The following is a 13623-nucleotide window of genomic DNA, read 5'->3' as shown; positions in this document are numbered from 1 at the left end:
ATAGATATATTTATTTTGTTTTCGGGCGTCTCGCAAGGCTCGCCTCCGCGTTACCTTCCCACCACCCGAGTCACTCCAAGGGCAGCATCGCCCGGATAACACATGTAGCTCGGAGCTTCTCCTCCTCTAACACCGCGTGGGTCGCCTTTCACCGGGGACAGGGACACGCACGCACACAGACACATCCGCACAAGCACAGAGCTGATCCCTGCACCTCCAGGAAAATAAATAAATAAATAGCCACAGCGCGAAACCTTCCCTCCACCTCTGCCCTTCTGCGAGAACACTTCTTCTATCTAAAAGTTTCCGAAAGAAAATAAATACAAGTGACACAGTGGTGGGGGAAAGCTCATTAGTTCGTTGTCCAAGTCTAATAAAAGAACAGAAGTGCAAATTATAGAGTTCAGCTTCAACACACGCTCTGTCAACTAAAATCAACCGAGTGCAGCCTTGATTCAAATAGCTGCGAAGTTGGTCCGCAATTCAAAACCACCTTCCCCCTCCTCCCTTCCCCTTCCCACCTCCACCCTCCGCCCTGCCGCAGGGACATTTGGTTGGAAAAATATTGTTCCAAGGAAGGTAATGATAAAGCTTAACATTAGGAAGAGGAGTGCGCAAACTCATTTCCCCATCGGTAATCCCAATAAAAGGAGCGTGGTGCTTCGCTGGGAAGGGCTGGGACGGGGGCTGCGTGTGTGTGTGGATGGGGGGGAGGGAGGAGGGACAGGACTCCTGAAATAACATCTTCTTTCCAGCAAGGTAGAAGAAGAAACGGCCCCTTTGTTTTGATAATTAGCTAAGCCCAAACTAGGAAAGCAGATGTGTTTGCTTAGCTAATCATAAGACAAGTTTCTTTCAAAGAACTTCATTGAGCGATGGCAATTCTGAAGGAAGGAGAAGGATTTCATTTTCCTCTCTCCCTTGCCTCCCACCCCCCTCTATTTTTATTATTATTATCTTTTTTTTTTCCCCTATACTTCTAATATGATAGAAACGCTTCCGATTACCTAGATGGGAAGAAAGCAAACCCTCTTCATCATAGCACCGGGCTCGCCCCCGGAGCAGCGCAGCCACCTCGGGCTCTCCCTGCTGCACGTTACCAGCCAGATCTGTTGACATTTTACGTGGGGGGGATGGGTAGAGAGAGGGGAGGAAAAAAAGAGAAGTGGGAAAAATAAAGTTTTAATGACATGTATGACATATTAAATTAGGCAGTTTTACAATTGGGTTTGAATGCGATGCTAACTGATTACAACTGTGTTATCAAAAGGGCGATAAGATTTATAACTTCGCGAGCACAAGCCTCTCCTCTTAATGACAATAGATGTTCAATAGCAGAAATCTGGTTTCTATTTCCCAAGAAGAGACGCTGTGTGTCTCCGTTGCCCCTTTATTACCGCAGGATTCAAGATCCTCTCTAAAACAGCTCGGCACTTGGAAATCCACAGGCCAGGAATACCTTTATGGTCCCTATTAACTACTGTGTTATTTACACTTTCGCTGGTGCTTCTCACTCAATACCCGTATCACATACGAGGGGATAAGACAGCCTCTCTCCTTGCCTTTCGCTGGCTGTTTTGGGTTTATATTTTGCATTTCTTTGCTTTACAAAAGGGGTGGGGGAAAAGGGGAGAAGGGGGAAAGGAAAAAAAACAACCCCACAGCTCTGTCCCTTACACCCTTCTCCTCCCCAGCTCCCTAAACCAACACATTAAGCAAACTTTAAAAACTGGGTTCCTATTACAAAGCAGCGCCCAGGACTAACTGCTTTAAAATTACTGCATAATTAGATTTAGTTGAATTTCACCATTAATTAGGCAGCCGCACTGCGGGGAGCCTTTGAAATCTGAGAAAATGGGAAAAATCATCTGAAGCACGTTTTTTAAACCCAACTTCAATAAATCCTGACAAGGCCTGCATTTCTCCGTGTATCTCTTTCCATTCTACAAAGCAAAGCGAAGCGAGCGCGATCCCCAGGACCCACTAAAGTTTTAATTAAAAAAAAAAAAAAAAGAAAAAAAAAGAAAAAAGTAGGAGAAAGAAATAAAAATAAAACCCATCTCCATTCCCACATCCCGCTCTTTATCATCGGCGGTTACGGAGCGCCTCGAAACACCCTTGCCTTTTCCTCGCTATCCCTCTTTCTTTCTCCCCCTTTCCTTTTCTCTTTTATTATTTTTCCCCCTTTCCCCTCTTCCCTTTTTTTTTGGCCCATCCCGAGGATGCCGCTCTCCCTGCGGGCGCAGACCCCGCTATCCCACCCGGGGTCGGTGTGACCCCGCTGCACCGCGCCGCGCTCGCACGGGGGAGATGCTTCCACAGGTCATTGACATGCGGATGGGATCCGGGCTGCGGGGGAAGCGCCGCCCGCGGCCGCGGCCCGCGCGCACGGACACACGGACACACGGACACGCTCACACGCGCGGGCTGGCACCGCCCGCCCGGCGCCTCCTCCGGCCCCAGCCCCCGCTTTTGTCTGAACTTGGGGAGCCGCCTCCTCCCGCGCCCCCTCCGCGCCCCGCGGGGCCGCCGCCCCCCCCGGCGGGGCCGGGGGAGGTTTGCGAGAGCGGCGGCGGGGAGGGGAGAGCGCAGGAGAGGAGGAGGAGGAAGGGGAAGGGGGGTGAAGAAGACCTTTCGCGAGCTGTGGGTTGCACCGCGGGCGGCTCCGCAGCTCTCGCTGTCGTTCCGGGTCGCCTTTGGGTCTTTCCCCGCCAGTCCCGGCGGCAGGGGTGGGGGGGAAAGGAATAGAGCGAGCTAAGATCAGATTAAAGCAGAAAATATAATAAAAGGGAGGGTTGGGAAGTGGGGGAACCGCAAGGAAAAAAAATAAATTAGACACTTAGAGGGAAAGAGTCGCCATGTTTAACAGCTTTTTTTTTTTTTTTCCTTTTTTTAAAAAAAAAAAAAAAAAAAAAAAAAAAAAGGATCTCCTCAATTCAACATAGAACAAGCTTCTCCATCCCAACCCTCCTCTTTTGTCCAATTCAATCTTTGGATAGATCTTTTGTTCTAACTCAGCATGAAAAGAAAAACTTTCTTTAAATGCTATAAACTTAAAACTAACTGAAGTCCCTAAACAAATCCTCCTCTGAGCATTCCAAACATATATACACGGGGCTTGTGTGTGTGTGCGTGCGTGTGTGTGTGTGTGTGTTTTTATTTAACCCTGGTGCATTTTCTGTTTACTATTATTCTCTGTGAACCAAAGCTCGCTGCAAGAAACTTATAAATACAGAGATAGCTTACAGGCTTTAAAACATAAAAAGCAGAGAATGTTTTGGATTTGAAAATCATAAATTATAATTTAATGCCAATAACAATTTACAACAAATGGTTGTTTACAATAAACTAACACAAAACAAACAAGTCAAGATCCTGTGTTCTTAGTAAGCATAAAAACTTCACACACACACACTCACATGGATAGCACTTGCAATAGAAAAAGCTAAATCTAGAGGTCAGCAATTCCCCTGCAATAATAGTATATTTATATATTTATATATATTTATATATTTATAGAAAAGGAGCCATGATTCAGATGTAAAACTCTGCTCAAATTCACAGTCATACGCCCCTCAGCCCCCAGTACAGATGTGTCTAACTGGAACACACTAAAGATCAGGGTTTAATCGACTTTACAGAATGATCTCTCTCCCTCCCTCTCTCTCTTTTTGTCAAACCACAACATGGTGTAGTTACGTGTGGTAAAAAGGGAGAGGGGGAAGCCTCAGACAAGAACAAAATTGCAAGCTTTCACATACAAAGCATCTGCTATAGACCAAGGGGAGGGCGGGCGGGGGGAGAGAGAAAGAAAAGAGAAAAAAAATAATAAATGACACGCACACACACGAAATAAAATATCAACCCCTTGCAAAAACCACATCATCTTGCCTTCCTTCAGCTTTGGGTTGGGTTAGTGTGTGGGTTGTTTTTTTTTTTTTTTTTTTTTTTTTGCCTGCTTGGGATAGCACTCAATTCCCCAGTGGTGTGTCCGGTCCTATGCCACCCGCCCAGGCAGGTCCCACTCCCGGTGCCAGGGCTGCAGGAGAGGGCCCTGTGCCTCCACAGGGGACATCCATGGACGCCCACGCGTGTCTGCGTGCCAGCATACACACAGACAGATAGCCCATATGTAAAAGAGAGAGATGACCTGTGGTCATGCTTTCACAGTCTAAGGTTTAAAGGAGAAAAAAAAAAAAAGAAAAAAAAAAGAAAGAAATCCACTTGAGAGTATATATACATTAAAAACCGACTCCTCAGTGCTAGAAGCTAAAGCCACTCCATTTGAAGACCTCTCAATGACAACGATAGATGGCAACTACGGAGTATTATAAAAAATCACACATACTTAAAGAAAACTCATTGCAAACAACTGACCTATATTTACAATACTGCTATTACCTTGCTTGAATGATCTTGTGCGCGTATGTCAGACATTTACAAAAGATTTTTCGCCCCATTCTGATCATAAAATAGATACTGATCTCCAGATTTCTAATACTTTTTCACAACAATACCTTTCCTACGCAGGCACTTAAGTGTGACAAAAATAAGGGCCTTTTTTTTTTTTTTTCCAGAAAATCCATTTTTAATTAACAGGAGGATTAGATGAATGGGGGTTGATGGTTTACCATTTCAGCATAGTACTTCCTAAAACCAGAGATAAACCACGAACTTAAGTCCTCCACCCCCATCCCGGAATTAAACAGGTAAATACACTACAATACATCTGCTACAAACTTACTGTGACAAGTAAACAAATCAATCGCCTATGGACTTAAATGACTGCAAACTATAGAGAAGTAATGTGGTTTCTGAAAGACATTTATGACAGCCAAACAAGTTTCAGATATCAAATAATATTTTAATTTCTGAATACTTTCAATTTTCCTTGGAATATAACACACAAAGACTCGACCAAACAGTTCAGTTATTATAACTTTTACAGTATACAGAAATGTTGCACTTAAAAAAAAAAAAACCTTCAGTTTTTTTAAACACAAAACTGTAAACTCTAAGATACTGAATCAATCACGTTATCTATAAGTGCCAACAGTGTTATTTTGTCATGCTGATTTCAATGGTATTTTTTAAAAAGGGAAAATATCAACAATTATTATAATACAAAGGGCTTGCAAATATACAAACAGATAGAGGAGTTTAATAACAATTCATGATGAACTATGTGGAACCCAATTCAAATTACAAAAGTTCACTTTGCTTGTTTGCTTGTTTGTGTTTTCTTTTTTTTTAAAATCAAAACCGTAGTGTGTCTTGGACACAAAATCCTTCTACCTATAATAAATCCCCACAGTTCATTTTCTGTCCGAAATATCAAAAAAACCTAGATTTGGGGGGAGTTATATGACACGTGTGGTTCATTCGGGTCTATATAATTATAGCTCTCTCAGCTTCAAGCTAGATTTTGGGTCACCACCTTAAGTGCGCTTCCATCATTGTGTTGTTGAGGGTTTTTTTTTTTTCTCTTTTCCTTTCTTCCTATGATACTTTCGTGGACTCAGTTTTAATTCTTTCAGAACATATATTTTAAGGATACACAGTTTATTTTTTTTAAAGAAGCCAAGGTTATATCAAAAATTATTATAGAACCACAGAATAAACTGGTTTGAAACCAGAAAAATACAAAAAAGAACAGCTATAGGTACATAGACACATAGGACAATTAATAATTTGGAAAAAAAAGACTTACTTTCTTCCGTTCTGCTAATTTTCTCCAAATTTCCTTTAAATGCACTTTAAGCGAGATTTTTTAAAAAGTTTACCCCCAAAAAAAAGAAAAAAAAAAGAAGAAAAAAGAAAAAAAGAAAAAGCCCACCATCGTTTCTTTTCTTCTTCTTTCTTTTTTTCTTTCCCTCTTTTTTATTTTTTTACAAAAAAAATGATAAGTAGCAAGTTTTTTTTCTGAACGACACGGGAGTTTTTAATGCATTCTGTAAAAGTTCATTTGACAGTCTCTTTTTTTTAATTCACAGTCCATTAATTTTTTCCTGTCTTCTCTTAGCAAACTTGTAACATCCTTTTACATCCTTTCTTAGCAGAAGGAAATTTAAGAAACAACCAGAACCCAAATGTCATTTGCTTTCCTTTCACTCTCATCTCCCTTCTCAATTTTGATTTTATTTAATTTTTTTTACATTTTTGTCTTGGTGGTTTTGTTTTTTTTTCTTTTTCTTTTTCTCTCTCTTGGATGTTTTATTGAATGGACATGTAAGGCCAGTTAAAACTGCTGCCAGACAGTAACATATCCCTGATTAGGGTTTCTATGGGGGTTTTACCTACCAAACGGACGAAAAACAATTGCTCTATGACAGAAGAGGAGACAGTGCGAAGGGAGGGGAGACGTAGTAATAGCTTCCCGAATCGTGTTGGCTGGTTGGGATACTGGCTCCTAACATACTCTTCCAAAGCACACTGTGACTTCTCCTGTAAACTTTCAACATGGGCTACATCAGAGAGACCACAGGCATCTAGAAGAAAGTGTATTAAAAAAAAAAAAAAAGAAAGCAATCATCAGATTAAAAAGGTTTTGGTGGTTTGTGTTTCGTGTTTTTTTGTTGGTTTTTTTTTTAATTTTTAATTTGATTTTTTTTTCAAATGTCTAGGTTTAAGAGTGGATCGTGCGCCATCACCTCGCCCCCCAGAGTTTAAGTGGGTTTCACCAAAAGGGACAATCTCTCTGTGCATGCGTGTGTGTCTGCATTTCTCTCTCTTCTAGAGGGTCTCCTTTAGGACTGAGCACAGCTCCCAGAGTCGAGATTTCGAATGGCACGACAGACCTGAGGGGTGGCAAGGAGGTGCTGGCCAAGCCTAATTTCATATCTCTGTGGTTTTTGGGGGAAAGGCTGGGGGGGCGGGGAAGGCTTGAGCTGAAAAGGGGGAAAGGGAGCCACTATTTCTCCACACCCCCCCTTCTTGGAAAATAATTGGGGGGAGCCTAACCCTGCGATGAGAAGGACTACTACTCACAGTGATAGAAATCATAATAATAATAAAAAACTGGCCCAGCCAAAGATAATGGCGCCCCGGATCCAGCAACAGATTCTCCCCCAAAGAAGACAACGCGTTTTTCTTCAGTCTTTGAAACTGATTTAAGTGGCCCTTTAAAACTGATCTTGTCAGTTTAGCCTATTCAGAGGCAGCCATGCAAACTGTGATCTCTCTGTTCATTTGAGCTGTTTCTTTTCCCCCCTCTTTTCTTTTCTCTTTCTTTCTTCCCCCCCCTCCACTCCCCCCTCTTTTTTTTTTTCCTCTTCTTCTTCTTTTTAAACCTAAAGGCCCTTACAAGAAGAAAACTCCCTGATAGGGTCTGGACATTTTTTCTCTCTCTTTTTTTTTTTTTTTTTTTTTTTTCCCTGATACGCTAAAATACAATAAGTTCCCTTTAAATCAGAGACGTCTGTGCTGAAAGAGCACAGGTTGTGACCTGACCTCCCTGTGGCTTTCCTAGGCACAGGGCTAACACATGCATATTCTGCGAGTCATTAGAACCCAGATTTTTTCCCCCCTCCCTCTTAAAATAGGCTGCAGCAAACATTATATGCATCTATGTGCGTCTGCTTTACATCAGGGAGGGTTATTGGGGTGCTGCAGAAGCTGCAAGCATCACCCTATATTTTTTTGCATGTGGCTGTCTTCCCCAGAATCAGATAACAAGAAACGTTTATCTAGTTGGGAGGCAATTTACACGCCAGGCCTCCCATTTTGAAAATAGTCATAAATTAAACAGTTACGACAGGATCGGACGATTGTTTTCTCAGAAGGCTAAAAAAAAAAAAAAAAAAAAAAAAAAAAAAGTAAAAAAAAAAAAGTGATTTGGGAGAAAAGGCAGGATTGGAAATAAACTCTTGGTGTGGGTGTGAGCTGGGCAGGGGCTGGGGAGGGATGTGAGCGTGTGTGGGATCCTCGCTGAGCGGCTGAGCGAGGGAGAGGAAAATGCATCCTAGAAAAATGATAGAAAAATAAAATAAGCACCCCACGGACACCCCTTCCCACTCGGGATCCCTGTCTCCCTGTGGATAGATGCGCCCTGCTCATTGATCACCTCAGGATTTAGCACCAGTAATTGGGGGGGGAGGAAAAAAAAAAGGAGAAGTTTTTTATGTGTAAAGCAATAATATATAAAAGGAAGTTTAGGTCACGACCCAGAACCTGGACAAAGTCCAGAAAATGACTTCGTTCCCCAGACCCCCTTTAACACAACAAGGAACGGATTGTGAGCCCTTCTTTTCCCACATAAACTACATTTTTTTCCTGTTTCCTGATATCAGGCTTTAAAAAACTCTGATGAGTAATTATTTTGCAGGTCCTGCTTCCATTCATATGTTTATCGCGTGGCCACTTTCCCAAGCGTCCGAATGAGTTACAGGCGAAATATATGTATTTTTAAATTTAATCCCCAAACTTCGAGGGCTCCAGCACACTGGGTTGCCGGTGCAGCCTCAAAGTTAGTGATCTGAGATAACGTATTGCACAAATTAGCGAGCAGATTCTTTTTTTTCCCCTCAGAAGAAAAAAAAAAAAAAATTTAGCCTCCAGAGTTAATATCAGGATTATTACTCACCCAGGTTAAACTCTAGTGCAAGCTAATTAGATTTCACAACGCACTCAATTATTGCTTTATAACTCATGCACTATTTCTAGGCAGCAAAAGTTGACACATATTTCCCCCCCCCTCCCCTCTTTGATTATCTAAGAAACACCTCGAGGTCTTTTCCTCGGGAGAGTCATGCTTGTGCCACCCCGGAATTACACTGCAGAGCGGCAGCTTCAGCCTCCTCTTACTTTTCCATACTACCCCTGTCTACTTATGGTAATGATCCTTTCGCACCCGCTACTCGCTTTGGACTATGCAGTTCCTGCTGGGTACAAATGCAAACTTTTCCCCTTAGCTTAAATGACACAGAACTGCTCACTGCCACATTCTGTTTAAATCAGAGACAGCTCTTAGCAAAGTTGATTTATTTTATTTTATGAGATGGCAGGGAACGTATTTTAAACTCAGATTTGTGCATTTAACTTTTTTTTTTTTTAATTCAATTTTTAATCCTGCAGGGCTTTTTTCCCTTCCTGGCTGCCCATAAAATGATCCTCTTTTTAAAGTGGTTTCACTGATAGGACGACTTGTATTTAACAACATCAAACAGATTTTGCTGCTGTTCGGATGCGTGTCATTAAATGCAACAACCCAGAGCTATACTGTTAAATAAAATATTATTTTCAATGGGAAGAGCGCAGTCTCTCGTGGCGAATGGGTGCCTCTTCCCGGGCCCCTTCTTTCCCAGTCCCCAGCATTATTCAGCTAGGGTTGGGGTATATTTTGGCTGTCTGCATTTTTCTTAAAAAAAAATAAAAATAATGGGGTGTGTGTATATTTTATTTTCATTTTATTTTTTTCCTGATTTGCACTGCCTAGAAGATGGGATGCTCGGATCCGAGGCCCTGAAGGGGAGAGCACAGGGCACCGCTTCCTAAAAGGAGAAGAGACCGCGCTGGTTCTCGGGGGGCAGGGACAGGGGATGGGGTGCAGGCAATAACACTTTGCAAGAGCAAACACTTCTCAAGGGGGGCCCGGGAAAGGAGGGGGAAAAAAAGAAAAAAAAAAAAAAAAAAAGGAGCAAAGAAATGCCGCCTACCTGAGGTGAAGAGGACTATGGCCTTTAAACAGCTATATTCTGCAGAGTCGACATGCAATGCTTTCAGTTTTTCTACTTGCTCTTGGAAGATTCGTATGTGGTCCATAAAGGCGACCACTCGGTCAGCAGACATTGGCGAAGCGTGGAGGCCAGCAGCTGCCAGGAGCGGAGCTACGTGGAGGGGCATGGAGCACTGGGCAGCGTTGAGGACAAATAACTCGCTCCAGGTCAGCCTCAGGAGGGCCACCTGGTCTGTGATCTGGAGGTCTGGGAAGAAGGGGATATTCCTGGCCCACTCCACCGCGCTGAAGAGCATCCTAGCTGCCAGTTCACAAATGTTCTCGATGCCCATGATGTTGTTGGGTTGCATGCACTGACTGCCAAAGCGGGAGGTGGGGTAGGGCTCTGCTCTCAGAAGAAGGGAGATATATCCGGATAGGTAGGAATGGCAGTTGAGAGGGTCCCCATTTGTCAAGGCGAACTGACCATGAGTTGGCTGTGTGGGTGGCATTCTGCCCCTCTGGACCGCTGCAGTAAATAAAGAAGAAACTACAGCTATTAATATCTGAATTGCGACCATCGGTTCAAATACAGCCTGCTTTGTGTGCTTGTGCGTGCCTGTGTGACCCCGCACCCGGCCAGCTTCGGGGGGAACATGCATTCTCCCAGGCAGAGTTCAGCCCCAGCCCCGCTCTAAGGCTCCGCACTTCTCGGGTCAAGTCAAGCAACAACAAAAGCTGAAGGACGCTGTGGGCTCGGCCAGGGCTGCTGTGGGAGCCCAGCTCCTCACTTCCCAAAACACACCACAGTCCAGTTATACCCCCCTCCCCTCCACCGCCACCCCCTCCTTCAAGAGATGCAGGATACGTCTTTGTGTGTTTTTTTCTCCGTTACACCTAAACCAGCTCATTGATTTGAGGCTGGGGGAGCGGGATGGGGAGGGAGGAGGGGAGAAGGAAGAAACACTTCAGTTCGAAATCCCCGGCTCTGGTCCCACACGCGATTCTCGCCCACTGAATACATTGTTGCTGCTGGTATTATACATCCCCCCTCTCGTAAAAAATACCAAAGGAAGCAAAATCACCCCACAACATCCCCGGCAGGTCCCCTGGTGAGGCTGAGGGCATTATCCAAAGGCACCTTCCCCCGCTGCCCATGGAAAGTGGGCCTTTCATTTTGTTAATAAATTTACACGGTGACAGCGAGAGAAAAAGGAGAGAGAAAAAGGGCTCAGAGGCAGAGAGACGACAAGAAGGGAGAACGCCTAAAAATGTGCTTGATTTATATTTGTTACCGCCTGTATTCCAAGGTTAGTTACTCTTGCAGAAACACAAAGAGAGGAGCCCGGCGAGTCCCAAGCCCCCTCACCCTTAACCTACATAGCAGCGTCCAGACACAGAGCACGCACTGGAAAACTGCAGGCTCACATTTCCCGTCTAATTTTATATCACAAAGACTCCACTTGCAGAGATCCGAGCACCCCACACTTACTTCTGGACTGCTCCTTACACCCCCCACCCCATCCCTTCTACCCCCTCCTGCCTCTCCCGGAGGAACAAGAAAATAAGAGAAAGAAGAGAAAAGTGAGGTAATAACAACCGGGAAAGGCAGGCACACGGCAGTGTGTATATACACACACAACACGCGTGGAGATGTGTGTGTGTGTATATATTTTTTTAAAGGAGGAAAAATCCGGCCGGGAATCCACAGTGGAGTGCTGTAGAGCCTCGGTAGGGTGAGTCCCATTGTAATAGTAATTTGAACCGCCTGTGTAAAATTGCAATCTAAGGCAGGGTGCTGGAGGATATATATATATGTGTGTGTGTATGTGTGTGTGTGTGTGTGCATCTCGGGAGGCTCCGTGTGTGTGTGTACACACACGCACAGACACACACACACACACACAGGGCTGCTCGGGGCACGGGGGCTAAGGCTGAGCATGCAGGAGGAAACACGAAGGAAAAGTAACCACACGTCAGAATCATCATCTCGCTCCTAAGCAGCGTGAAACTAAAAATCCACTTTCAATAAACCTCCATCAGCAAAATCAAAACAAACACAAATCAATTACGAGTGCAGGAGAAAGCATGCGAGAGCCCCTGCCTCCCTGCCCACCCTCCCCAACACCGCTTTCTTTCATTACGAGAAAGTTTCTGGCTGGTTTATTCGAGGGGGGTGGGTTGGGGGGAGGTAAGGTTCTGGTTGGGTTTGGGGTTTGGAGAGGAAGGTTAAAAATGCTAAGAGTAATTATATATATTATTTAAAAATAATAAAAAAAGGAAAACCAAACAAACCCCAAAACGCAGCGAGTGAAAAAAAATATTGCAAAACAAATGAAATCCCAATACCTTCCCGTCTCATGCCAACTTTGAGGCATTTTTTGAGGCGGCAGTACTGACACTGATTGCGGTGGTGCTGGTCAATGGGACAGTTCCTGTTGGCACGACAAGTGTAGCTGAGATTCCTCCTTACACTCCGCTTGAAGAAACTCTTGCAACCCTCGCAGGTAAACTGGCCATAATGTTTGCCACTAGACTTGTCCCCACAAACCACACATTCAATGTGCTGCTGCTGCTGCTGCTTGTCTCCTTGGTTCTGCTGGCTCGGCGGGTTGGTCTGGGCTGGCGTACTGGGAGGGCCCCCGGGCCCCGGGGTCTGTGGGGTGTGCGGGGCCCCGGCCGGGGGTCCCTGCACCGGCGGGGCTTGCGAAGGCTGCGTTCCCTGAGCTCCGGGCACATCGTCCTGGGGGTCTCGCCACGCACCGACTACCATTGCCATATCTATTGGACACCGTTGCCAAACTTCCTGTTCCCCCTTTATTTTCAAAGTTTGTTTGCTTTGCTTTTCAGATCAGCTTTGCAGCAGTCTTTTTATTTTTTTGTCCTCCCCTCTCTCTCTCTCTCTTTCCCTCTCTCTCTTATGTTGTTTTGCCTTTTTTTTTTTTTTTTTTCAGGAGGGTCGGGGTGGGGGGGATCTCCCGGTACCGGCGAAGGTGCAGAAGCACGGGGCGATGGAGGTGTGTGTGCGGGGGGGCGAGGTGCGAGTCGATTGTCTGGGCTCCAGGAGAGCAAAGTAAAGGGGTGGTGGGGGTGGGGGAGAGAGGGGGAGAGAGAGAGAGAGAGAGGAGAAAAAAAAAAAAAATCTCTTCAAAGATCTCCCTCTCTCTCTCTTAGAGCTGATCTGCAGCAGAGTAGTTGAAGGAGGAGAGGCGGGTGTCTGGGGGCCAGGTCCAGGGAAGCTCGCAGTCAGCCATTCAGGAAAGCCATCAAAATAAGAATGAATAAAAGGTTAAAGATTACACACACAGCGGAAAAAAACACGCACAGCGGAGGAGACTCTTCTCGGCGCGGAGAGCGGTCGGTCTCGCCGTAGTTTTTGGAAGTCCAGCTTGCAGCAGCAACATCAACTGCGATCGCTTTGTTTTTGTGGGCTTTTTTTTTTCCTCCTCCTCCTCTTTCCTCCTCTCTCTCTGCTCTGTCTCTCCTCCCTCCTTCGCTCGCTTTAATTCTTCCTCTCCGCCGCTCCGCCCGGCCGCTGCGCTCTTGCTCTCTCTCGCTCCCTCTTTTGGGCTCGGGGGTGTGGGGGGGCTGTTGGCTTTTTTTTTTTTCCTCCTCCTCCTCGCTCTCTCTTTTTTTTTTGTTTTATAAAAAAAATCTTATTATCGTTACGATTACGATTATTATGAATTATTATTATTATGATTGTTTATTTGTTCCTCCTCCTCCTCTCCGGCGCCGCCGCTGCGCTGCCGCTCTGCCCCGTTCCGCCGGTTCGCCGCTCCCGCCGCGCCGCGTCCCCGCCGCCGCTCCCGCTCCCGCCGCCGCTCGGGTGCCGCTGCCGCCGCTCCCGCCGCCGCCGCTCCCGCCGCCGCTGCCGCCGCCGCCGCGCTGCCTTATGCTGCTTCTGCCGCCTCGCAAGTGGGCTCTCGCCTCCGCGCCGCCGGTGCTCACGGCGCGGGCAGGGGGAGGGG

At 45.4% G+C, this 13623-nt stretch overlaps 1 protein-coding gene across 2 annotated transcripts in view; it reads right to left on the bottom strand.

Annotated features, from left to right (window-relative positions):
• Positions 1–3275: 3275 nt before the first annotated feature.
• Positions 3276–13623, bottom strand: part of NR2F2 (nuclear receptor subfamily 2 group F member 2) — a 14791-nt gene continuing 4443 nt past the window's right edge. Inside the window, exons 1-3 of one of the 2 annotated variants that reach the window (XM_041418303.1) lie at positions 12002–12608; positions 9654–10181; positions 3276–6488 (exon numbers count right to left, since the gene is read on the bottom strand). In XM_041418303.1, the coding sequence (XP_041274237.1) occupies positions 6214–6488; positions 9654–10181; positions 12002–12431 (1233 nt within the window). In that variant the 5' untranslated portion in view covers positions 12432–12608 and the 3' untranslated portion in view covers positions 3276–6213. Of the gene's footprint in view, positions 6489–9653; positions 10182–12001; positions 12609–13623 lie in introns of those variants that run through there. The other variant, XM_041418304.1, reaches the window with a different exon arrangement.

Source organism: Onychostruthus taczanowskii, unplaced genomic scaffold, assembly GCF_017590055.1.
Source record: "Onychostruthus taczanowskii isolate IOZ18803 unplaced genomic scaffold, ASM1759005v1 scaffold6, whole genome shotgun sequence".
In the NCBI taxonomy this organism is placed as follows: domain Eukaryota; kingdom Metazoa; phylum Chordata; class Aves; order Passeriformes; family Passeridae; genus Onychostruthus; species Onychostruthus taczanowskii.
The sequence above is the reverse complement of the archived record's forward strand: the minus strand, read 5'-3'. Positions and strand labels throughout refer to the sequence as shown.